Source organism: Henckelia pumila, chromosome 1 (assembly GCF_033568475.1).
Source record: "Henckelia pumila isolate YLH828 chromosome 1, ASM3356847v2, whole genome shotgun sequence".
In the NCBI taxonomy this organism is placed as follows: Eukaryota; Viridiplantae; Streptophyta; class Magnoliopsida; order Lamiales; family Gesneriaceae; genus Henckelia; species Henckelia pumila.
The window spans coordinates 77,116,957-77,142,045 of NC_133120.1; the positions used below are offsets into that span (position 1 = coordinate 77,116,957).

The following is a 25,089-nucleotide window of genomic DNA, read 5'->3' on the forward strand; positions in this document are numbered from 1 at the left end:
TAATAGTTTTTATTTAAAAAATTTTACTTTTAACGTATGTTAAATTTACATTAAAAGTATTATTTTTTCTCTGAATAGTATTAGTGTTTATGATAATAATATTAGTTTTTATGTGAAAAGTATTACATTTAATGTATGGAAGTTTGACATAAAAAATACTATTTTTTCTTTGAAAAATATAATGTTTTTGATCAAAAGTATTTGTTGTTATGTTAAAAGTATTACTTCTAACGTGTTATTTGAAAGAAAAAATATTAAATTTTCGGTGATACGTATTACTTTTTATATTAAACGTATTATTTTTATAATAAAAATATTAGTTTTATGTGAAAAATATTATTTTTAACATATGCAAGTTTGACATAAAAATTATTATTTCTTTGATTAAAAGTAATAGTTTTATGTTAAAAATATTATTATAACGTGTAATTTAAAATAAAAAGTATTTCTTTGATCTAAAGTAATAGTTTTTATGATAAATGTATTAGTTTTTATGCAAGACCACTTCTTTGGATTATCCCAAGCTTCAAGCCAAAATAACCATAAATAAAGACAAAACAAATGAAATATATAATACAAAGAAATAAATGGAACTCATATAAGATGGCATTTGCAAATTTTACACATATCATAATCCAGAAGCTACATAGTTTTCCTCCTTTAAAGAATTTGTACAGCAAGAATGCGATGCAGTATTAATGACTCGTAATGTTAAAACCAGCAACAATTTCAGGGGCGAAATTCCAAGTATGATGGGTGAAAATTCCAAAATCAATAAAGATCACAATTGGAACAGAAGCAGATCAAATTTAAACTGTGAAAAGAACAATAAAACACACAGAAAGATCTACTCGTCTCAATCCAAAATTGATCTTATGCCATGTCTTGCAATTACATCCAACGATAGAACACCGAAAAAAATGTATAATTAAAAAGCTCTCTGATTCAAATAGTATGCCGTATTCGACTGTTTTCTTCTATCATCAAGTCAGCTGGCTCAGTGCATCCGCGTATCTTCTCCTTTTGCGTGTTTTTTTTTTCATATTTTTCAACAGCTCCATTTGCAGATTCTTCATTTCTACATAAATGGTTCTTATGTCAATGCACAATATTTTAAGGTGGATGACATGTGTACGAAGTTAAAGATAATGTCACAAAAATCTTCTATTCTCATCGAAAATCCATAATGCCCATTTCAAAGCCAGCTATGATTTTCTTGTCATCTTTGAGGAAGACAACTTATTTTTGAATTCTTTCGAAATCATCCAATATGAGGACAACAAGAATCAAAGAAAATCCAGCACTAAAACACCAATTAGATCAATAAAAAAAATACTATGCAATTATGAAATTTCACCAGTGATTGGCTCCTTTATTTCATTAGCTCATGGTAACTTCAAAACATTGGATTTAAATCACTGAAAATGTGTGCAATTATATGATTCGTGTGGTATGGGCGTATGGCTTCTAACGACACCAAGCAAACATCAAATGGATAAAACATAAATTATACATATCAATGATGTTCAAAAGTACTAGTACTTTTCACTTGGAAGTAGGACTTCGATTAAAACAGGCTTAGGCATCGGCACGAATTCGACACAAGGAAAGAGAGTTATCATCGGTAGTAGTGTTCATACTTCATAAATGATGTATATAGCAAAACTCAACTATTGCAGCTAAGAACATACATGATGCAAGAATTACCTTCTCTTCCTCTCGAGGATTCTGCTTCTACTGAGAAGCCTACTTGGCCTTCTTGCTGGACAATCCTTGTATTCCTTAATCTAAATTCAATGGTGAATCCAAGCACACACAAGTGGTGGAATTATTCTATTGTATATCACAAATCCAAGATGAATATTTGATCAAATTGAGGTGATCATTCTTGAGATCCAGTAGTTGAAGATTCCTGAGTTTGCCTAAAGAAGACTGATGCATTATTCAATTACAAAAAGAGTAGAATTTCACAAACTATAAATCAAGCGCATAAAGAAGCCTACAAAAATATTGACTGAACTTCACAACCAATTACTACCAAATTCTAGAAAATCAAAACAGACCTTGTTCACATCAGAATCCTCGAACACATAAACATCAAAACAGAAAAAAAAAAAATAGCAAGAGAAATGCGAAACCCAATTTTATGGAATAACGGCGATTCGATAAATCAAAATTTCAGCAAAGTAATATTTTAGAAATAATTGTACAGAAAATCGAGGAATAAACCGAAAAGAGAAATCGTGAACTAGTGCTATCATAAACCAAAAAATCCAGAAAATGTTAACTATATTACAATCATCAATCCAAAACCTCCAATCACACAAAAAAAAGAAAACATTGATTTCACCAAGTCAACCAAAGTTGCAACCAACTTAAGAAAACCATCACATTAATTTTGATTGATGCTCGAATTCCTGGAAGAACTCACAATAAAATCAAGAACTATTGGAATACGAACATAAGAAAAAGGAAAACAATTAATCCAAAATTGAAACTGACAGCAACTAAGAGGAATGAAGAAAAAAAAAAATCAAAAAATAGTAGAATTCTGAGAAAGTCGATGCAAACCCACAATACAACAAGCAAAATCAATTACTTTTCCCTGTCTCACAAGAAATTACTTTATTGAAAACAAGAAAAACATGCGCGACATTTAAAAAGATCGACAAAATACAGCCAAAATTTTTGAATCAGATTTCAGTTAGACACATAACAACATATTTAGATATAGAACAACCGCGAAAATTAAATTTCCCAGGGATCTTGTCGATTTCATAATTTTTTAAAACAGGAAATTTAGACCTCAATATAGCAGCAATCTTCGCCATCTTCGTTCTTCAATGTAGCCAGAGATTTCAGATGGATGGAAGCGATTGAGAAGCTGGGAAAATAGCAGCGATCTATCGATTGAAAGTAGGCCAATGCGGAAGCTCAAAAACAAGTAGGTCAATGCGAAAAATTGGGAGAAAATAGAGTAAGACTCAGACTTGAATCTCACGGGTTAAAAAATGGGTTAATCCGACCCGAATCCGTTGCACGAACATGACTCGTGGGACAGTCTCATACAAATGTTTGCATTAGTAATATGGTAAACAGAACGGTACACTGTGTTTGGATCACGGGAATTGGACGGGATTTGATGGGATTTGGAATTGAAAATACCGTTTCACTGTTTGGCAACTTGAGATTTCAAAACGGGATTGGTATTTGGTGGGATTTGATGGGATTTCAATTAGTTATGTGAAATCTTGACAAAATTGGTCGGATTTCACGGGATTTCATGGGATTTGAGTTTATAAAGCAATAAAATTATTTTTAATAATAAATTCATATACTTTACTTATATATTTTAAGATTTTTTTTATAATTTTTTATAAAATATAATTTATCCAAAATTTATAATATCAAATTCCAAAATATATTTTAACTTTTTGCCAAACACAAAATGGAATTTCAATTCCATGGATTTTAAAATCTAAATCCAATTTCAAATCCAAATCCAAATCCAATTCCAAATTTCTTTTTTTAGACATCCAAACACACTGTTAGTATTAGTTTATTAATTTTAAAAAAAAATTGACAAAAAATTTGAAACACATGCCGGACCATAATTCCATTTCCATCCCCAAATCCAATATAACCCCCCACTCCGAGACCTAATCTTACCAATTACGCCTGAAAGCCACCTCCGCCGCTGCCACCACCACCACCACCACCATGGCCGAAGCCGAACCTCAACTTGACGCCACAAGCACTGCCGTCGCCCCGAAACACACTAATGTCTCTTTCAGCATTTGGCCGCCAACTGAACGCACTCGCAACGCTGTGAGAAGCCGCCTTGTCGAGACCCTATCATCCACCTCCATACTGTCCAAGCGGTACGGCACCCTTTCACCCGATGAGGCCGTTGATGTGGCCAAACGTATCGAGGAGGAGGCCTTCGAATCGGTCGGTGCGACGGCTGCTAGCGATGATGACGGGATCGAGATTCTTCAGGTTTACTCCAAGGAGATCAGCAAGAGAATGCTGGAGACTGTGAAGGCCAGATCTGTTGAATCGGGGGCTCCGGCAGCGCAGCCGGCGAATGAGCCGACGCCCAAGGCTGAGGAGGAGGACGCGGGATCCACGGCTCCGCCTCAGAGTGAGAAAACCGAGTCGGTTGCCGATGATGAATAAGTAAACTCTCCTCCATGAAAAATTTTAGCCTGTCCTTTTCTTTTTAAATCTTGGTGTACTTGTTTATGTAATCTGTTTTATGGTGAGGTCTATCTTCCTCTGACTGTTATATGGATCCTTCCTTGCTAATATAATATAAACACTATTTTCCATGACATTGGCTTCAGAATGTGTATGTTTTTTGGGATTTTCCCTTGCTTTTAGTTGTGGCAATATCCCCTTGATAATGTTCACTCCTAATTATGATCTCATTTAGCGGAAAAGGTGTTGGTTCTTGGTAGATTCAGCCGGTCTAGTTCTTTCCTTTATTTCTTTTCTATAGGAGTGTAGGTATCTTTGGGCTTGAGCTCAAAATTGAGGTTAATCAGTTTCATAGTTATTGAATCTACTATACCCACTAGCCCTATAATATATTATACATAATCCGTTGAATAATCATAAAATAAATATATTTCTATCATATGCAATAATGAATGACATATTGGATGTTATTTAAAAAATGCAATCTTCTTTCTCAAAAAAAATAAATAAATGCAATCTTCTTGTTTGAGGCAAACTTGAAATGTGCCTTGAGCCTTTAACTGCACCTAGACGCATGTTTTATGCCTATGCCCTAGAGGTGCGCCTCATTGAAAGGGTTGTGCCATGGGCATGTTTCTAGGCTCAAAGGCTGAGCCTTGCTGACCCTTAAGCCTATTGCACACATGCTTTTTGGCTTTTAGTAACTATGATGGCTTGAAGCAAAGCTTGATTTGCCTAAAGAATAGGCCTGATGAGGTGCAGCCTAAAATAATATGCCAAACATTAGATAAGATGCTTATCTTTCTTCTTCTTATTATTATTATTTTATTTTTGTAATTTCAACGTGAAGTAGTGCAACTTTATCAGACCAGGGATAGAAGTTTGGAAATAAGAAGCAGCATATTAGAGAAATGGTTAGTGCACCTTTATCAGACCCGGGGTGGAAGTTTAAAGATCGTTTGGGCAGTATCAGTGTCTATTGTTAGAACTGTGAGGAACTTAAGGGCAAACAAACCTAATTGATTTTGAAATCTCAGTGTCTGATTAGAAAACTAAGTTACAAAAGAAAAGAGTAATCCAGTTAAGTGACTTCCCTAGTTGGTTACATAGTGTTATCTGTTTTAGAACCCAAGTAGAGAGTAGAGACCAGAGAGGTTAATGCGTCATCCTTTGCCCTCACATTCTTTTCATTCGAACATGGGAAGAAAAAGTCATTAAAAGAACACTTGAATGGTACCAATTATCAAGGAGCATCGTAAATTTGTAGTAGCTACATTTTCCTTGTGTATAACTAGGATGAAATGTTAGATTAAGCATATGTAAGCTTATTTAAAATATTTATGTATTTCAAATATAACTAAAACGATAAATTTCTTAGTTGGGTCAAATATATCAATGAAAAATTAGTCATTCTTTGTTTCAGTGCGTGGAATGCAGCTTTACCTGACAAAGCTAGATTTCATAGTGGGCATCGGATAGCCATGTGCAATTTTACAGGACAAAGTTCGTCAGGGTCTGTTGGTTTTCTTTTTCTTTTCCTTGAGGTTGAGTTGCTTTCGTTAAAAAATGTCCCGTTCCCGTGGATAGAATTCTGAGTAAACCTGTCCTGCCATGTATGTGCACAAATATAATTAATACTTATTTCTATCTTTTTTTGAAAGGTTCTCTTTATTTATATTTTTTTTATTGTATTGAATAATGGATATCGTTCTGTTCAACATATTGTTAATATATGTACAACTCATTTCATACCACGTTCATTTATCCATATATTAACTATTTATTTTACGTCAATCAAAACATTAATTATATATAATACATCAATCAAATCATTGAATTTAAATTATTTAATTATCCTTTATAAATAATATAATTTTTATTTTATTTATTGTTAAAAAAACAAAATAGTCATTAATATTTTTATATAAAATTTAATCAATCAAATCAAATAAACTATAATCTATCAATGAAATTCAATATTATTTTAACTAATATTTCTTATTTATTTTTTAATACATTATATTACTTATCTATGTATTACTTATATCATCACTCAAATTAAACGATGCCTTAATCGTTAATATTAGTTCTTAGGTAGTGTTTGAGAGAGCTTTTAGGAAGTTTTTTCAACTTTTCTTTTACAAAATTTTGAAATTTTGTTAAACTTTTTTTTAAAAAAGTTTAGAAGTGTTTTTTAGAAACTTTTTCAGTCACTGACTTAGTATTTTAGGACTAAAATAAATTTATTTTATTATGATATGTTTATAATATGAAAATATATAAGTATGATTTCTTTTGGTTATAGGTTGAATATAAATTAATAAATTTTAATTTGTGATAATATTTTTTTCTAAACATTAGAAATATATATCTGGAAAGTAACTTATGATTAATTTTAACTTTTTTATTTACTATTTTTTTGAAAAAATAATTTTAACGGGTCTAACTAGGGTCGGGAAGGCCCCTAGGTAAATATCTATTTTTATCTGGCAGAAATATGTTTTAGGATTATGTTGTTTGTATTTTTTTTTTTCACTTTTGGTTCTGTTAACGATGACTTTATATTTTCAATCACTTAACTTGCATGTTTTTTTTTGTTGGTTCAATTATGAGATATTTCAATTTTAGTTATGTAATTTGTATATTATATTAATTTTTTTATCATTTAACTTGTACTTGCTTTTATTTTCAATCTTTTTATGATCGAAAAACATAATAGACTTCGATAAAAAAAAGTTCAAAAATGAAAATAGTATATTCAACTTAAAGGACAAAAAATGAAAACAATATATAAGTTACAAGATTACAAATGAGAATTCACCGTTACAGGATCAAAATTAGAAAAAAAATTTGCAAGTTACAAGATTGAAAATACAAAATCGCTGTTAACATGACAAAAAATGCAAAATTTACAAATAAAATGACAAAAAATGTAGTTCCTTTTTTATTACATACGAACGATACATGAATTATCGAATAAAAAAATTTGAACTTGAGTTCAATTAGAAAAAAAAATGAATGCAAAAACTGTGAAATGGTTGCACGAATCAATTTTATAAGACAGTTATCATATTCGACAGTTGACACGACTCATAAAAAAATATTATTTTTTATGTCAAAGTAAAAATATGAGATGGATCGATTCATTTCATGAATGTAGATATATGAATATGAAACTTACTCAAATTTGAATATATACAAGTTTAACCCAAATTGGAGAATTTCAAATATGAGTCTAATATTTATCCAAGCCACAGAACATATCATATTTTAAATAAAATTTCGAATGATGTACAATGAAAAAAAAGAAAAAGAAAAAGAAAAAGGACAGCACGAGTTGAGGGGATTGTAATGATATTGTATACAAAATTACAAATCCAGAAGTCTCCACCACCACGGGGTAAACCAGTCAATTCGTACGATACGGCCAAAATTATTCATTTGACCCCATCACGAACCAACGCAATTATCAGTCTCCTTTTTCACTTATCCTCTATCAAAACCCTCCCAATCCCTAGACAATTTCAATCCCATCGCCACCATGAAACGTCCTCTCGCCGCCGGAGACGACGATTCCTCCGCCTCCTTCGACGAAGACACCAATAAGAAGATCAGACCAGATGGGAAAGAGGAGGAAGAAGAAGGGATGCCGCTAGGGGCCGAAGCCGTGCTGCTAGATGACAACCTCTTGTACGAGGTTCTCAGGCACGTGGACGACGGCCGCACCTTGGCTAAGGCGTCTTGCGTCAACCGGCAATGGAAGAGGACGGCTCAGGACGAGCGGATCTGGGAGTTGATCTGCACCAGACACTACCATCGCAGCCCCATTCAGCTGCGAGCTGTCGTTCTAGCCCTCGGCGGCTTCCGCCAACTATACTCTAGCCATCTCTGGCCTCTGCTGAAGCCATCTTCTTCGACGTCTCCGGTCACTTCGTCGTGGCCTTGCCTTCCGCTGGCTCCCGAACCACAGCCGCACAGTACAGCCAAGTCTAAGGCTAGATGGGGGAAGGATGAGGTGAATCTTTCCCTTTCATTGCTCTCAATTAAGTACTTTGAGAAGATGAGCTTCAATAATCGAAATAAATGATCCAATTGAAAGATTTAAGATGTAAGTGTTCTGTCCGCGATTTATTTTTCTATTAATCTGGAATTGGATTATAATTATAATGTACTATTTGCCCTTTTAGTGTGCTCAAGTATATGTTTTATATGGAATTGTGATTACTGATAATGAATTTGTTGGATTCAAAAGAGCAGCAATCTTGGATCTTTATCTTGCACAAACATAACCTCTAGATCTGGTTATACTAAATGCTTAATTGTTGGCCATTGCTGCTGTGGAGTTTCATCACTGAGATTACCAACAATACATTGGCCTCTTGGTGCGTCTAGATATGAAACTAAAAAGATGATAATTGAGTTTATCCACAGGTCAAGATATGATTTTAAAACATTTATTGAATCTGTTTGAAAGTAAATGATTGTGGTGGGGAAGCTCATGAGTGTAGTTCTATAAGCTGGATATGGTTGTAGACTTGTAGTGATGTAAAATTAGTGTGAGCAATGGTGATTGAAACCGTCGTCCTTAGACCTTTCGTGTCCCCGATGAGAGTGGATATTGGTCGAGTTTATTTTGTACAAGATGGCAATATTATTGATGGAAAATTAACCTTATTTGAGTACTCAACCCACAAAGGCTTAACTTGATTGGTGAGTTAGTAACCAGAACCAGATTGCTTGATCCTTATTTCAACACTAGTACTAATAATGTAGCGCGTATATTGCGGCTTTTCAGTTGTAGGCCTAGGATGGCAATTAAACCGACCTCGCGATAATCCACCCAGCTCGGGGTGGTTTGAACCCATTGAAACGGGGTGCAGGGCAGGTCCAACCCTGATCAACAGGTCTAGAACCTGGGTTTGGAGCTGGTAATGGGTTCTAATGGACCTTCCCCGGTGTATGTATTTCCGAAACAGGGCCAAGGATGGGAGTACCATTAATAAATTGGTAATTTGTACTTATCTCCCCTGCACTTTTTGCTTTTAACATTCACCACCCGAATGCCAAATGCGTCAAGTTTGGGGGGAGGTGAATACGAATGACTAGGTGATAAATTTACCTCAGCATGACATTTTTCATTTAAAATTCGCTTAAATTGAGGATTTTCCCAGGATTGACTTGGTTTCGTAATTTTGTGATGATGTAATTTGTCCCTAGAAGTAAACAGAGTATTAAAAATTTTTATAATTCTTTCTTCTGATTCCTGTTGTGATAATCAAAATTCAAATATACCTTTTGAAACATTAACTGATATGTGCTCCGCTATTTAATTATTTTTTTGGGTACTGTAAAAACAATCGATGACTCTTAATACAAATTTGTGAACCTATGTGATCTGTTAAATGATAAGCATATGCATTTCGAAAAAAAAATGATAAGCATATGTAAACCTAGTAAATATATAATTACGAAGTTGGGAAGAAATTACACTTAACATGAAGAAGTGTGCGAGCATGACGAAAGGGGAAAGGCAACGGGCAAGTAAAGGTTTCTATAGGACAGCAATTACATCACTTAAGAAAGGGAACAATTAGCTGGATTCGCATGAATTACTTTCGACTGCAATTCAATTCAAAGGGAAATTTGGTGAAAGCATCAATTGTTTTTTCAAAATAATCGAGGAGTCGGAAGTCGGAACCAGTGCACCAATTCAGTCGTTTTTTTCAAAAAGTATAAAAAAAGGTAAAATGTTGGGTACTTCGAATGTCATAAAATGAGATTCGAAATCCTCCACGGTGTGCAATATGACGTTGGATTACAGTGGTGCTGTTGCAAAACACCATATCCAAACATCATAAAATGATTCAGACACTATTTTTACTATATTGTGAAGATTAATTAGGAGCTAAATTGCTATAAATTGGAAATAAAATTCTAAAATATACTCAATCACAGCTCAAGACAATCAACCACTCATTAATTTCTAGCTTCTATAGTTATATTCAATTTCCAAGTTCCCTCAATCTCGGACAAAAACATAGTTCAATTCAATTTCCAAGTTGACTTTCCTATAGGTCTCACACGTCATGGAAGACCTGCAGTCCGTACAACCATGCTAAAAAGTTTTTGTTCAATTTCCAAGTTGACTCATATAGGTCTTGCGGGGTAAGACTATGCTCTACCATGTGTAGCACACCTGGTGGAGCTAAGCCCTTGGATAAAGAGAGGGCCCACATGTTACACCTGGTGGAGCTAAACCCTTGGATCAAGGGAGGGCCCACATTATAACATGTGGGTCCCACATGTTATAATGTGGGCCCTATGCTACACCTGGTGCAGCTAAGCCCTTGGATCAAGGGAGGGCCCACATGATAACATGTGGGACCATGTGGGTTCCACATGTTATAATGTGGGCCCTATTGATCCAAGGGCTATGCTGCACCTAGAGAAGAACTCTTCTTCAGGTGCAGCATAGTCTCACCCAGGTCTTGCACGTCATGGAAGACCGACCGTCCGTTCAACCACGCTAATGAGTTTTTTTTTTTTTTTTTGTTTTAAAAAAAATACGTTACTGGGTTCCTGATTTATATGTAAAATATTATTTATTTATTTTTCAAAGTTAACAAGCAATCTATATCAAGGAATTCTCAAATCAGTTTCTACAACATTAGACAGCCAACTAGATAATACATCATTAAACCATTCAAAGTTCAAGACGATGAGAGAGTTTGTCGAGCAAGACAATGAGCCACTTCATTCGATGATTTTCGCATATGATGGAACGAGATAAAAGCTGGATTGTCAAGAAGCTCTAGAATTTCCAAAGCTAAAGCATCATTTGGACTAAGATCCTCTTCTGGTTGAGTTACTGATTGAACCGTCTGAAGCGAATCTGAAAAATTCAAACACCAACAAAACCATAGTGCCAGAGCCGGCCCTGGGGCAGGGCCTACCAGGGCTTCTGCCCAGGGCCCAAATATTTTGAAAAAAAAATGGGGCACAAAAGTTTTAAAAATTATATATATATATATATATATATATATCAAATAAAATAATTTTAAAATAAGTCTATAAATATAAATATATATATATATCAAATAAAATAATTTTAAAATAAGTCAATTATTCCTAAAATTTATATCTTTAAAATCTTTTTTGTCAATCAAAATATAACTTTATATCTATCAAAAAAATTTCACTCCGTAAACTGGTCGTGAATAGAAAAAATCTTGCGATACTTAAGTTTATATATTTACAATCTCACGAAAACTTTTCTTCTTATTGATTCAGGTTTGTTAATTTTTTATTATTTTTATTTAGTGCTTTGTGGAGTAATCATTTTTTCAAATCAATAATGTTCTTTAATTAATCATAATTTTGAGCGATTTTTTTATGGTTTGATTAAATTGTTGTGTATTTTATGAACTTTGAGGGAAATTTTTTGTTCTTTAATTAACAAAATTTTATTTACGGATCACAATAACTCAAGATAGACTAAATGGATTATTCATTTTATGCATTGCAAAGAATATTCTGGAAAACATTAAATGGTTATATAATTGATGATTTTTCCTTCAAAAGTGTATCAAAAAGACATTTTAAATGAGTTGGTTGTGTTGTATTTTTTTAGGTACATATAATATTATGAATGATGTAAAAGTTTTTTTTTGATGAAGTCGTGCATGTAGAAGAAAATTTATTGATCGAAAGATAAACTTGGGGCATAATTGATAGGCTCGACCAGAGCCTCGAGATAACAAGAACCGGCTCTGCATAGTGCAAACAAAAAGCCATGCCATGACGGATAGGTGTGAATTCCACTCCTTTTACCGAGCCTGGATTTCGAATGATTTCAGCCCTAATCCCAATAACCAGCTCGTGAGAATCTCTGATCACCACCCCCAAACTAAACAAAATTTTCGACTACATACACCCCGCATCAACATCCATTCTTAACTGATTAGATACTGGAGGCCTCCACACCGAATATGATATACATTGCCTCGGTAAATTCAGAGTATTGCATTTGATAATTGCGTTTCTAAATGTATCCAGCGGCATAATGGCCCAATCAACTTTGATTCTTTCCACTTTTCTGTTAGGCTCATGCATTCTCTTACAAAATTCATACCACACAGCCCACGTCATTGTTGCAAACAATTCAAACTCATTCTGTTCCAAAGCTTTCGACATCACAATTCCGCATTCAACAAACAAAGCCTTACGAAGGCGAGATAAGAATCTCCATTGTTGTATTCTCGAACTGCGATATCAAATTGTGAATCGTTGTTTTCTATATGAATGCTTTCTTTACTTAGGTGGTTCCGAAGATACCACATCATCTTCAACTTCATCATTAATGAAATTTTCAGTTGTGTGAGCCGTAATTTCTTATAATTTTTTTCACTTGTGAACACATCAATTTTCATTTGAATAATATAGAAATATTTTTTAGTAAATAATATGAAAACTTCTAGTGATACATCAATGTAATTAATATATATTAGTTAATTCGAAAATGCATGTTTAAAATAATAAATTATTAATTAATACTTCTATAAATTAATAAAATTTCATGTCCCAACATTATTAATTTAAAAATGTTTTACTGTATAGTGAATACGATTGATTGTCTATAAAATGCAATATAATTGTGAGAAGAAATGAAAAGCATTAATTTTTTTTAAATCGTTTAATCCTTTCAGTTTTTCTTTGTCCCAATTCTTCTTGCTCGATACCCCGGGAGATGCTCGTCATCCCCGAACCCAGGACGGGGGGAGGAACTCGTAGGAATGGTATGTTAGAGTTTTCTCAATAAACATGTTTATACAATATATGAACATGATAAACAATATGCGGAAGCAAGATCGAGCGTTACCTCCAGCCATCGAATAATTTGTAAGTGTGTTGCTTTCCTCTCCAGTTGAAGCCTTCTAAACACTCCAACTCTCTCGCAGATGGTGTATTTGTGTTGTTATGAGTTGTATGTTTAGGGACCTCAGGAGCCTCGGTATTTATAGGCAAATTCTCATACTATCAATTAGTGTTCGGGAGCACGAGATTCAAAATAAGTGTGCGTTGCGTGTCTCACCTTTTTGAATGTGAGACGCCATATGCACAGTGTTCAAGTATGGCGGCATCAGTCGTCACAGCTTCCGTCATCGAAGATATCTCGTTTAATTATATGTCATATTTTCTTACAGTCTCCCACTTGGCACATATACACGCCAATATATATAAAAAAACAAAATACATGAATCATGGCGACAAGTCCTCTGATAAGCGAGTATTATCTTCCATGTATCACAATGTATTATGTCTCTCAAGCTTTATGAATAAACCTTTATTGTATGTTTATTCGAGGTCCAACGTTATTGATATTTTTCTCGAATCAATGAATGTGTACACAACAAATATGAGAAAATATCGCAACAGAGTTTCATTAATTTGTTTTTACAACAAATTTACATATATGAACCAAGTCTCATGCTTTCAGTATGATCCTTAAATTTCAATGGTGGCATGCCTTTAGTCAAAGGATCGACAATCATCAATTCAGTGCTAATGTGTTCGATAACCACTGTTTTATCTTTAACACGTTCTCTTATGGCTAAATACTTAATGTCGATGTATTTACTTCGACTACCACTTTTGTTATTTTTAGCCATAAAAACAGCAGCTGAATTGTCACAATATATTGTAATGGCCTAGATATAGAATCAAAAATTCTAAGCCCCGATATGAAACTCTTCAACCAAACACCTTGTGAGGTGACCTCAAAACAAGATACGAACTCAGCCTCCATAGTGAAAGTTGCAGTCAATGTCTGCTTTGCACTTCTCCAAGACACAGCTCCACTAGCTAGCATGAAAATATATTCTGAAGTGGATTTTTGAGAGTTAATGCAGCCAGCGTAGTCTGAATCAGAGTAGCCAATTACTTCCAAATTCTCAGTTCGTCTGAACATAATCATATAGTCTTTGGTCCCTTGAAGGTACCTCATCACTTTCTTTGCAGATTTCCAGTGGTCTAAACCTGGATTACTCTGATATCTTCCCAACATCCCAACAACAAATGCAATGTCAGGTCTAGTACAAATCGGAGCATACATCATGCTTCCGATAGCTGAAGCATAAGGAATATTTTTCATTTGTTCCCGTTCAAGATCATTCTTTGGGCATTTGTTCAAATTGAACCTGTCACCTTTTACAATTGGAGCTACACTTGGTGAACAATCTTTCATCTGACATCTCTCTAAAACCTTGTTGATATAGGTTTCTTGAAACAGACCTAGAATTCCTCGAATTCTGTCTCTATATATCTTAATGCCAATGACATAAGATGCATCACTCATATACTTCATATCAAAGTTTTTAGAGAGGAATTGTTTCACCTCATACAGCAAACCCATATCATTGGTTGCAATCAATATATCATCCACATATAGAATAATGAAACAAGTCTTAACTCCCACTGACTTTCTGGTATATACAATTATCCATGATGTTCTCGACGAATCCAAATAAAGAGATAACATCATGAAATTTTAAATACCATTGGCGAGAAGCTTGTTTCAATCCATATATAGATTTCTTTAATTTGCAAACCAATTGCTCACCATCACTAGAGAAAAATCCTTCAGGTTATTTAATATAAACCTCTTCCTCTAGATTTCCATTGAGAAATGCTGTTTTCACATCCATTTGTTGTAATTCCAAGTAAAAGTGTGCAACTAATGCTAGAATGATACGGAGAGAATCTTTCTTAGATACAGGAGAAAAGGTCTCCTTGTAATCGATTCCTTCCCTTTGATTGAATCCTTTTAGCGACAAGTCTTGCTTTATATCTTTCAATGTTGCTCAATGAGTTTGAAGACCCATTTACATCCAATGGCTTTTATACCATCAGACAACTGAACAAGATCCCAGACTCCATTAAATGCCATAGAATTCATCTTTTCTTTCTAGGGGTGGCAAAAACTCCCGAAATCCCGACCCTTCCCGAATGCCATCCCATTCCCGTCCCGAAAAAATCCCAACACGAAATTTTCCTGACCCGAACTTTCGGGATTTTTCCTATCCCGATTAATATCGGGAGCAAGATCGGAAATAAAACCTTATCCCGACGGGATTCCCGACCCGTCCCAAAATAATATAATAATATATTTTATTAATATAATAAGCTAAATATTATTAGGTTTCAACTCATATAACACTTAATTGTGGACTTAATTCGCATAATTTTTATTGTTGGGACGATCCAATTATAAAATTACAAAATGTCATTTTATTTTTGTGTATTTTTTTTAAAAAATTAATTAATAATTTAATTAATTCATATTTATAATTATCTAATTAGAACAAATATGTAGAATAAGACTCAAGAGATTAATTTGACAATCTATTTAAAAAAATTTATTTAGTAATTGTATCCGAACATTTTATTAATAATTATTCGATATATTTTTTCTCTTAACAAAACTTTGAAACATTATCTGGAATATTTTAAAATTATATTTTTTAAGTTGAATTTTTATTTTTATTTATAAATATAAGTTTCTAAATAGTATATTTAATAAAATTATCACATAATTTTTTTAATTTTTGAACGAAATCTTGAACATGAAAAAAAAATTCGGGATTTTCTCTCCCTACTCGACGGGATCCCGAATGTTCGGGATCACGAACAGTCGGGTTCCGAAATGTTTCGTGTACGGGATCAGGAGAAAAAAAAGTTTCTCGATTCTTTTCGGGACGGGAGTTGGGTAGGGGGTTTACGGGACGGGTCCCGACCCTATTCCACCCCTACTTCTTTCATAGCATCATACCATAATTTTGACTCGTTACAACTCATGGCTTGTGAAAACGTTTCAGGATCATTTTCGGCTCCGATGTTAAAATCCGATTCTTGTTGATACACAATATAATCACTAGATATCGCTGACCTTCTTATTCTAGTAGATCTCCTTAGGTTGTTATTTTGAGTAACTGGTTGATCAACAATTTCTTGTTGATCCTCATTAACAACTTGATCTATTGGAATATCATCAGCGATTTGTGGAACTTCAGTGATCGGTTGTCTAACACCCTGTAGTAACCCGTATCCAGAATTAACGATTAATGAATGATTAATAGAACGATCATGTTAGATTAAATGAAATATGATTAAGGAAGTTCCAGATGGGTTAACAAGGTTCGGAAATGGATTAAGAACGCTCGATAATGGTTAGAGGGTTGTTGAGTTCGGAGGCTCCGTTGTTGAGTTCAGAGGCTCCGATGTCGAAGTTCGGACGGCCCAAAGAGGGTTCGGACGCTCCGATCATTCTGCCGACAGAATGATATCTTATGAGTTGCGATTCTTATTGATTTCGAGGACGAAATCTCTTCTTAGAGGGAGAGAATTGTAACGCCCCATTTTTTATCTTAAATGAGCTTATTTGAGATAATCAGAGTTCCAGAGTTCAAGAGCCGACTTGATTTTGATCATTGTCTATTTTGAAAATTTAGAAAATTTCAGGGACTAAAGTGCAATTTTGGAGTTTAATATATTATCTTGACTTGAGACTAGTCTTCATTCTCTCCATCTTCTTCCTCCTTGCACGCCACCTCCATTGAAGCGCCCTTTTGAGATTTCAAGCTTTGGGATTTCTCTTCGAGCTCGATCCGTCCGTTGAAATTTAATTTTGAAAGCAGTTTAGCGATCACTGCAGCGAGAGCTCCGTTATATCGTAAGTTTTTCTACGATCGGATACTTTCTATTTTTCGGATGTTGTTAGAATCGTTTGAGATTCGAGTATGTTGTTCTTGACAGAGTTCTGATCATTTATTATCTGTCGGTTTTGAAATAGAGTGACGTTCGGATTTGTTATGATTTTTGGAAGTCATTTTCGAAAATGAGGTTTTTGGGATTTGTTGGAATTGCCTTGTTATTGTTGTATTAGCATTGATATGAGTTGATATCGATATTGAACTGCTGTATGCGATCCCGGTTTGTTCGGTTATAGCCATTATGCCGCCGATTTGAGTTTTGGAGATTTGAACCGTTTTTGAGTTGTTGATCTTTGACTTGTGAATTAATCGTCGTTGTTGATCATCTATTTGTATCTGAACAGATTCGTTTGGAGTTTGTCAAGCCCGGTGTTTAACAGCATTTAATCATCAAGAGATTGGACGAAGAACGGTAAAGAGATTTACCTTGAACCGTAGTTGTTCTGAACAGATTCATTTGGAGTTTGTCAAGCCCGGTGTTAACAACATTTAATCATCAAGAAATTGGATGAAGAACGGTAAAGAGATTTATCTTGAACCGTAGTTGTTGTTTAGATTGTATAGTCTTTGATACAATCTTTTATTGTAGCTTATCCAGAGTTGGAACTACTGCATTAAAAGGTAAAAGCAGTCTGCGTTGGTGGGATAGCATACTCGGGACAGTTGGTTCTCGAGTTTCCCTTAAAATCACATATTGCATCAATACTTGTTCTAGTATGTGGAACTTATATTTGTCGATTGATTGAGTTTTATTATGTGGCTTATGTTTTATGTTTTGTTATGCATTTATCTTGAGCCAACTTTGATTTCAGCGGGCAGAACAACCCTTTTTGTTTAGAAGTTTGGGGGCTATGTTGTGAGTGGCCTAGGTTGTAGAAGTTCACCTAGTGTCAGCATACTCCTCATAGTCGCACCAAAGTCTAGAGGATTGGGATACGTGGCACCACCTCGATTGGGAGAGTCGGTGAGTAGTTGCGTGATCTCATCCTCGGGATCCCAAAAGCACAGCAGCACTCCCTTGTTTATCAGAATTGATATCCTGGTTTTAAAGACATGCATATCATTAGCTTTGACTTGAATATGTTGTTTTGATAGCATGTTGTTTATATATTACTTGTTATGTTGCTTTTGCTGGGAATGTCTTTTTCACCGGTTTATCCGGCTGTTGCTTTGTTTTGTATGTGTACTTGGCAACAGGTGAGGCAGGATCGAGTCAGCGAAGGCCCGGTTAGCAACAAGAGGGAGAGTTAGTCGTGGGACTCGGTTTAGAAGTTGATTTTAGCATGTTAACCTAGTTATGTTCGAACATGTTTAGTTATCGAACTTCGTCTTTATGTTGTTGTTGTATGTTCTCTACTTTTGAGCAGCTGTTGAACTCCAGAATTTCATGTATTAATTGGAGAATTTGTGATTGTAATGCATGATGGTATTTTGAATGTATTGGACTTAAGTTCTAGCAAGTTTTATGCTGGTTTTTGCTTCAGAGCTGTCACCGCTCGATCGGCGAGATTTAACCGATCGAGCGAAGGTCCTTTTGCTGAGTTGTTATTTTGCAATTTTGGTGGCCGCTCGATCGGTAAGATCTTACCGATCGAGCGGAGCTGTTGGTTTTCTCGGGCAGTGACTTTTTCTAAGTTGCTCGCTCGATCGATAAGATCTTACCGATCGAGCGAGGCACTATTTCAAAAAAAAAAATTAGTGCTTTTAATCTTGGATCTTGTATGCTTAGTTATTGTTTAACTCGAGTTTAGATGTTTAGAACCGAGGTCTCACAATATAATTTCAAATTAAAAGTATATATGACTACAAACTAAAATATAAATATAACTCAACTTTATTTTTCTATTTTTAACAATTTTATTGGACTCCAATTTAAATAATGAATTAAATTAATTTGAGGAAAATGTGGGTAATTTAGTTGGTTAATAATTAATTATCCATTAGATAACCGAATTTTTTAACTTATATTGATTTTTAATGCTCTAATGACAATTAATTTTTAAGTTTGATTTTTAAATAATTTTTTATTTTATTTATTAAGAGTTAATTAGGTATAATAATAAACTTATACTTAATAATAACATAAAAGTGTGGATAAAGAGTAGGGATAATTTTGTCAATACACAATTGGAAAACAATCTTCTCTATCCATACTTATTTATCATTATAGCAGTATATATAATTTCAAATTAAAAGTATATATGACTACAAACTAAAATATAAATATAATTAAACTTTATTTTTCTATTTTTAACAATTTTATTGGACTCCAATTTAAATAATGAATTAAATTAATTTGAGAAAAATGTGGGTAATTTAGTTGGTTAATAATTAATTATCCATTAGATAACCGATTTTTTTAACTTCTATTGATTTTTAATGCTCTAATGACAATTAATTTTTAAGTTTGATTTTTAAATAATTTTTTTATTTTATTTATTAAGAGTTAATTAGGTATAATAATAACTAATTAGTGGAATGATAAGTTGAAAAAAATGTGGGTGAGTAGTTAGTGGGTCAAAGTAATAATACTTATACTTAATAATAACATAAAAGTGTGGATAAAGGGTAGGGATAATTTTCTCAATGAATAATGCTAGAGGTACAACCAATATATCGTACAACGATATTTACAACAATTATGTCGTGATATGTTGCTATTATCTCATGAGATTTCGATATAATATCGTGAGATTTTGCATTCAATGTATCGTGAGATTTGATAAATTAAAATTTTGTATTGAATTTTTTGTGGTGTAAAAATTGTTATACAAATTTGGTTGTACATATAGCATTGCTTTTTTGTCAATACACAATTGAAAAACAATCTTCTTTATCCATACTTTTATTGGTATATATAGATTAATCACAAGGAAGTGAAGGGTGGAAACAAACTACGTAGTTAATGTATTAATGTGTGAATATTTTATATAACGACACTTCTAACGCTCTGTTCTTGAACAACTAACGATCCACGCTAAGTTTTTTTTAGGGCTTTTAGGAGCAACAACTTTATATCTAAACTTTTCCGTTCACCATCTGCCCGAACAGGCGAATCTTTCTTATTCAGATCGAGATTTTATTTGACCACGTGAATTTTAATTATGTAAACAAGCAAAAGTTCATACAAAAAACTTGTCTACATCAATTTAATTGAAGTTAATGGACCGAAAACGTTTGAAAAATACAAAAGAATTTAAGAGTTCGCAAAAGTTGTTAGTTAATTATTGTCAAAAGTTAGGAAAGAAAAGAATAATGTACACGGAGGCATGTTGTAAGACTACTAAATTGAGGATATATACTTGGTGTTATTTTTATTATAATTATTATTTTATGATTTGGTGGTTTGATTTGTGAATTGTAAAGATGGACTATTAATATATGTGTATATTAGAAATTTGGGAAGACCCAATTAATTGACTTGAATGGTAATCGCGTTTGGTTCAGTCCTCCCTGAACCAATTTCACCATTATATTCAGTAGTATTTTATAGGTTTTTGAGATAGATTTATAGAAATAAAATAATATATATTATTACTCATTATGAGATGAATAGAATTCGAAGCACGATTAACACACATATAATAAGACATCACTAGATATGAAATTCATATTTTATCTGATAATACTTATTGCTTAATTTGATCATATTCCCACCATTTTCATCATCCTCCACAAGATCATATCAAACTTTAACTCAAGGTTCATCGCTGGCACCTCCGCGAGACCTTTTAATCTCATCGCCATCAGCCGTTTTCACCGCTGGTTTCTACTCAGTCGGTGACAATGCTTACATCTTTTCGATATGGTACACGCAGCCTCTGTTTGATGGAAATTTAACTCTAGTTTGGATGGCTAATCGGGACAGACCGGTTAATGGAAGAGACACGAGGCTATCTTTGCAAGACTCCGGAGATCTTGTCCTAAGAGACGCGGGACGGTTGTTTGTATGGAACAGTGGCACCGAATCGTCTTTACCGGTGGTATTGAAGCTCCATGATGATGGCAATCTTGTTCTCCACAGAGAAGATGGTGTTGATATTTGGAGAAGTTTCGACTTCCCCACGAACACACTTCTTCCTCTCCAATCACTTCAAAGAAATACGAAACTAGTCTCCTCGCGGAGCTTTGGTGACTATTTTTCGGGTTCTTATACGTTGTTGTTTGACAATAATTGTGTCCTGTCTCTTCTCTACGATAGCGGAGATTTTACTAGTATTTATTGGCCTCCGCCGTGGCGACGTATTTGGGACGAAGGAAGGACTAGCTATAATGCCAGCAAGATTGCCACCCTTGATTTAAGAGGATCTTTTCTGTCCTCGGACAAATTCCAGATCAATACATCGGATTATGGTCTCGGGCCTCAGAGAAGAATGACTCTGGATCACGACGGTAACCTTCGAGTTTACAGTTTAGACAAAGGGATGAGGATTTGGAATATCACATGGCAAGCCTTCAGGGAACCTTGTAAGGTCCATGGCATTTGTGGTGTCAACAGTGTGTGCTCTTACAGACATGATTCGAGTCCGAGGTGTTCGTGCTTAGCAGGACACAAGATGAAAAACGCTACCGATTGGTCGAAAGGATGCGTCCCAGAATTCGAGCTTCCATGTAGAGATAGCTATTCTCCGTACTTTCTTAAGCATAATCATTACCAATTTTATGGCTACGACAAGGGGTTCTTCCCAAACTGTACTTTGGATCAATGCAAGAAATTGTGCTCCAGTGACTGTGAATGCAAAGGATTCCAGTACGATATGGAAACTACTGGCACGTACACTTGTTATACTAAGCCAACATTGTTAAATGGATTACAAACTCCGGGAGTGTGGTCGTGGTTTTACTTGAAACTGCCTCAATCTTGGGAGCCTTCTGGCAGAAATTCGACGATAGACCATATCAACATGCGGTGTCCGAGCTCTGTCACGCAACTCAGCAGGCAGTACAGGGAGAAGGGGGAGGATGGCTGGTTCAAGTACTTATTGTGGTGTACCGTAGCAATCGGAGCATTCGAAATCTTTTGTCTGCTTATATACTTGTACCAAACCCGCAAAAGTTCAAGTCCAACGGGACAAGGGTATGTTCAAGCTGGTTCTGGATTATTCAAGAGATACACATACGCAGAACTCAAGAAGGCTTCCAATAACTTCAGCCAAGAAATTGGGCGAGGAGGCAGCGGTGTGGTGTATAAGGGAACTTTACCGGATAATCGGATCGCGGCTATCAAGTTCTTAGATATTGAACCGAATCAAGGAGAAGCTGAGTTTCTTGCTGAAGTTAACTTGATTGGAAGGATGAATCATGCAAATTTAATCGAGTCCTGGGGTTATTGTGCTGAAGGGAAGTATAGGCTACTTATTTTCGAGTATTTGGAGCACGGATCGCTTGCAGAAAATCTTTACTCCAACAAACTAGATTGGAAGAAAATATATGACATCGCAGTTGGCACGGCTAAAGGGCTAGCATACTTGCACGAAGAATGCTTGGAGTGGGTTCTGCACTGTGATGTTAAACCTCAGAACATACTTTTGGACTCCAATTACGAGCCGAAGGTGGCGGATTTCGGGCTGTCGAAGCTTCTGAACAGAAGCGGCGAGGAGAACATGAACGTATCGAGGATTCGAGGGACAAGAGGTTACATGGCTCCGGAATGGGTTTCTCGCCTTCCAATCACTTCTAAAGTCGATGTGTATAGTTATGGGATCGTCGTGTTGGAGATGGTGATTGGGAGAAACCCGAAAGAGTTGCATGATGAGACTAGAAAAGGTGGGACGGAGGGGAAGATGCTGATGAATATTTGTGTTATGAATGAGGGGGGGTGGATTAAGAAAATGGTTGATCCTAGTTTTGTAGGTGAATATGAGGCGGAAAGAATGGGGAAATTGGTGGAAGTGGCTTTAAAATGTGTGCAGGAAAATAGAGATGATCGGCCAACGATGAGAGAAGTTGTTAGCATGTTAGTTGACTAAGGGATTTGGAAGAAGTTACACGTTTGTTGCCTAAAGAAATAAAACTCGTACTCCCCGATGTGCATTCTATGGTATAAAAAGATAGATAAGCTATGATGTTTCCTTGTTGATATTCACCCCCTTTTATATGCCATCTATTTCGTATTATCATACATATCAACTCCTATATATATGTGATGAGAATTGTAATTTAAGTTGAATTGCATGAATTTCGAAGCTAAATATTATGAAAGTCGTCACTTAATTGGATCTTAAATACATTAATTTGAACTTTAAACATCATGAAACTGTTTAAAAGCTTGGGAGAGGGATTTCTTCCAAAATTGATTAATTGTTCAAAGAGTGATTCAGAAGTGGAACAAGTAAAAAAGCCTTAATTAGAGGAAAATTTCTTTCGAGATTTTGTTTAAACATATTTATCAATTAAACATGAAATCCCTCCACCTGTCTCTCCTTCTCCACGCCTCCCCTGCCCTGTACACAGTCTCCTCTTATCCAAAATTATTTCTTTTAAACTCTCTTAAGCATCATCATCACAATTCTTGATTCCTTACAGAATTTTCCCACATCAATCAATCAATCAATCAATCAATCTTGCTTATCCCAATTCGCTTCACCGCTGCATTCTTAATGGCCTCGGTCGGCATACAAAAGCCCTTCTGCTCAATCCCCGCCATGTAGTTCCTCACCTCCGTCCTCACAATCTCCTGCATCACCGATAAGAACTCGGGGTTGAAGAACTGCTTCTCCCCCACGGTTGTCTGCGGAGGTTGTGGCGGGTGGGATTGAATCATATGAACGGGGCGGGGAACGGGTTTGGGTTTCAGAACAGGTTCGATCGCCGGGTTAAGATTCGGGTAGGGCTTTTCTTTGAGAGAGGACCCCGGAGGTGAAAGGGTGAGAGATGTGATCGGGTCCGGCGGCGAGAATCCTCCGGTTCTAGCAACGGGTCTGTAGACAGGAACACCGGAATCACTGGCCTCAGACCCGGATGGGCTACCCGGGTTGAAGCAGAACCCGGAGCCGGAAACGGCCATTACAGGGCCGACGCTGGCGGATCTTTTCAGCGGCTGTTGAGCTTCGGGATCGAAGCTGTTGAAGTCCTCCGACGTCATGGACTGGCACTTCCGCTTGAGCGTCGAATTCCAGTGGTTTTTAATGGCGTTATCCGTCCGGCCGGAGAGCAATCGGGCGATGGTGGCCCACTTGTTTCCGAACTTGGAATGCGCCCCGAGAATAGTATCGTCCTCTTCCGGCGTAAAGGGTCGGTGCTCCACCTGCGGCGAAAGCTGGTTACACCACCGAAGCCTGCAAGATTTCCCAGAACGACCCGGAATCGATTTGCTGATCAGCGACCAATTCCTGGCGCCATGCTTCTCCACCAAGCTCTGCAACAGCTCGTCTTCCTCCTGGCTCCACGGCCCCTTTATCCGATCACTCTCCTTCCTCACCACCATCGCCGCCATAACATAAAACCAAACCGAAACCGTAGATTCAATCAATCAATTAATTAAACAAAACCCTAGAATTTGAAATTTATTTGATTTTTTTAGGCCAATTCTAGAAGAAATGAGAGGAAAGGGTGGGATTTTATACATGGGAATGGGGGAAAGAGGATAGGGACGACCGGTCGAGCCGGTGAAGGGTGAGTGGCAGTTACGAGTCCAACAGCTGTAGGGGGACACGTGTCAGTGGGAGGAGGGGGACACCTAAAATAAATAAAGAAAATCACCGACCGTTTTGGAAGTTAATACGAATGGAGGTGAATGTTGACCGAGCCAGCCAGGCTGGAGCGCATTCTGGGATTTCGTTTGATATTTCGGAAAACGACAAACAACTGAAAGCATGAAAAAAAATACTACTGTAGTAGAATCCAGGCTGTAAATAACTGACACGCCTTTACAGCCGTTGGATCCACATCCACGGTTACAACAACCATTCTCACTTTCCTTTTTTTTAATTTTCTTCGAATAAATCAGTCAATCTTTTTAAATTTCAGATTTGGGAAGTTTACCCCTTTTTTTTTTTTGGTCTATGGTATCTTTTGTTTCTTTGGAAATAGCTTCTTATGAATATTTCAATTAATAATTTAGCTAAAATAACTATGTGAGTAAGATTCATTTTAAGATCTTTCAAGATTTATTATATTTTAT

General features: G+C 35.5%; 4 protein-coding genes across 4 annotated transcripts; 3 read left to right on the forward strand and 1 right to left on the reverse strand.

Annotated features, from left to right (window-relative positions):
- The first annotated feature begins 3,599 nt into the window (after positions 1 to 3,599).
- LOC140875370 (MFP1 attachment factor 1-like) lies at positions 3,600 to 5,841 on the forward strand. Its single transcript, XM_073279037.1, has 2 exons — positions 3,600 to 4,179; positions 5,624 to 5,841. Exon 1 carries the CDS (start codon positions 3,721 to 3,723, stop codon positions 4,177 to 4,179), a length of 459 nt encoding a protein of 152 aa, XP_073135138.1. The 5' UTR covers positions 3,600 to 3,720; the 3' UTR covers positions 5,624 to 5,841.
- Positions 5,842 to 7,670: 1,829 nt separating this feature from the next.
- LOC140875392 (F-box protein GID2) lies at positions 7,671 to 8,484 on the forward strand. Its single transcript, XM_073279056.1, has one exon. It carries the CDS (start codon positions 7,742 to 7,744, stop codon positions 8,285 to 8,287), a length of 546 nt encoding a protein of 181 aa, XP_073135157.1. The 5' UTR covers positions 7,671 to 7,741; the 3' UTR covers positions 8,288 to 8,484.
- A 12,150-nt stretch (positions 8,485 to 20,634) lies between these two features.
- On the forward strand, positions 20,635 to 22,970 carry LOC140881708 (putative receptor protein kinase ZmPK1). Its single transcript, XM_073287234.1, has one exon. The coding sequence runs from the start codon at positions 20,819 to 20,821 to the stop codon at positions 22,934 to 22,936; it is 2,118 nt and encodes a 705-aa protein (XP_073143335.1). The 5' UTR covers positions 20,635 to 20,818; the 3' UTR covers positions 22,937 to 22,970.
- A 329-nt stretch (positions 22,971 to 23,299) lies between these two features.
- On the reverse strand, positions 23,300 to 24,499 carry LOC140881715 (transcription factor MYB73-like). Its single transcript, XM_073287245.1, has one exon. It carries the CDS (start codon positions 24,400 to 24,402, stop codon positions 23,521 to 23,523), a length of 882 nt encoding a protein of 293 aa, XP_073143346.1. The 5' UTR covers positions 24,403 to 24,499; the 3' UTR covers positions 23,300 to 23,520.
- Between the last annotated feature and the right edge of the window lie 590 nt (positions 24,500 to 25,089).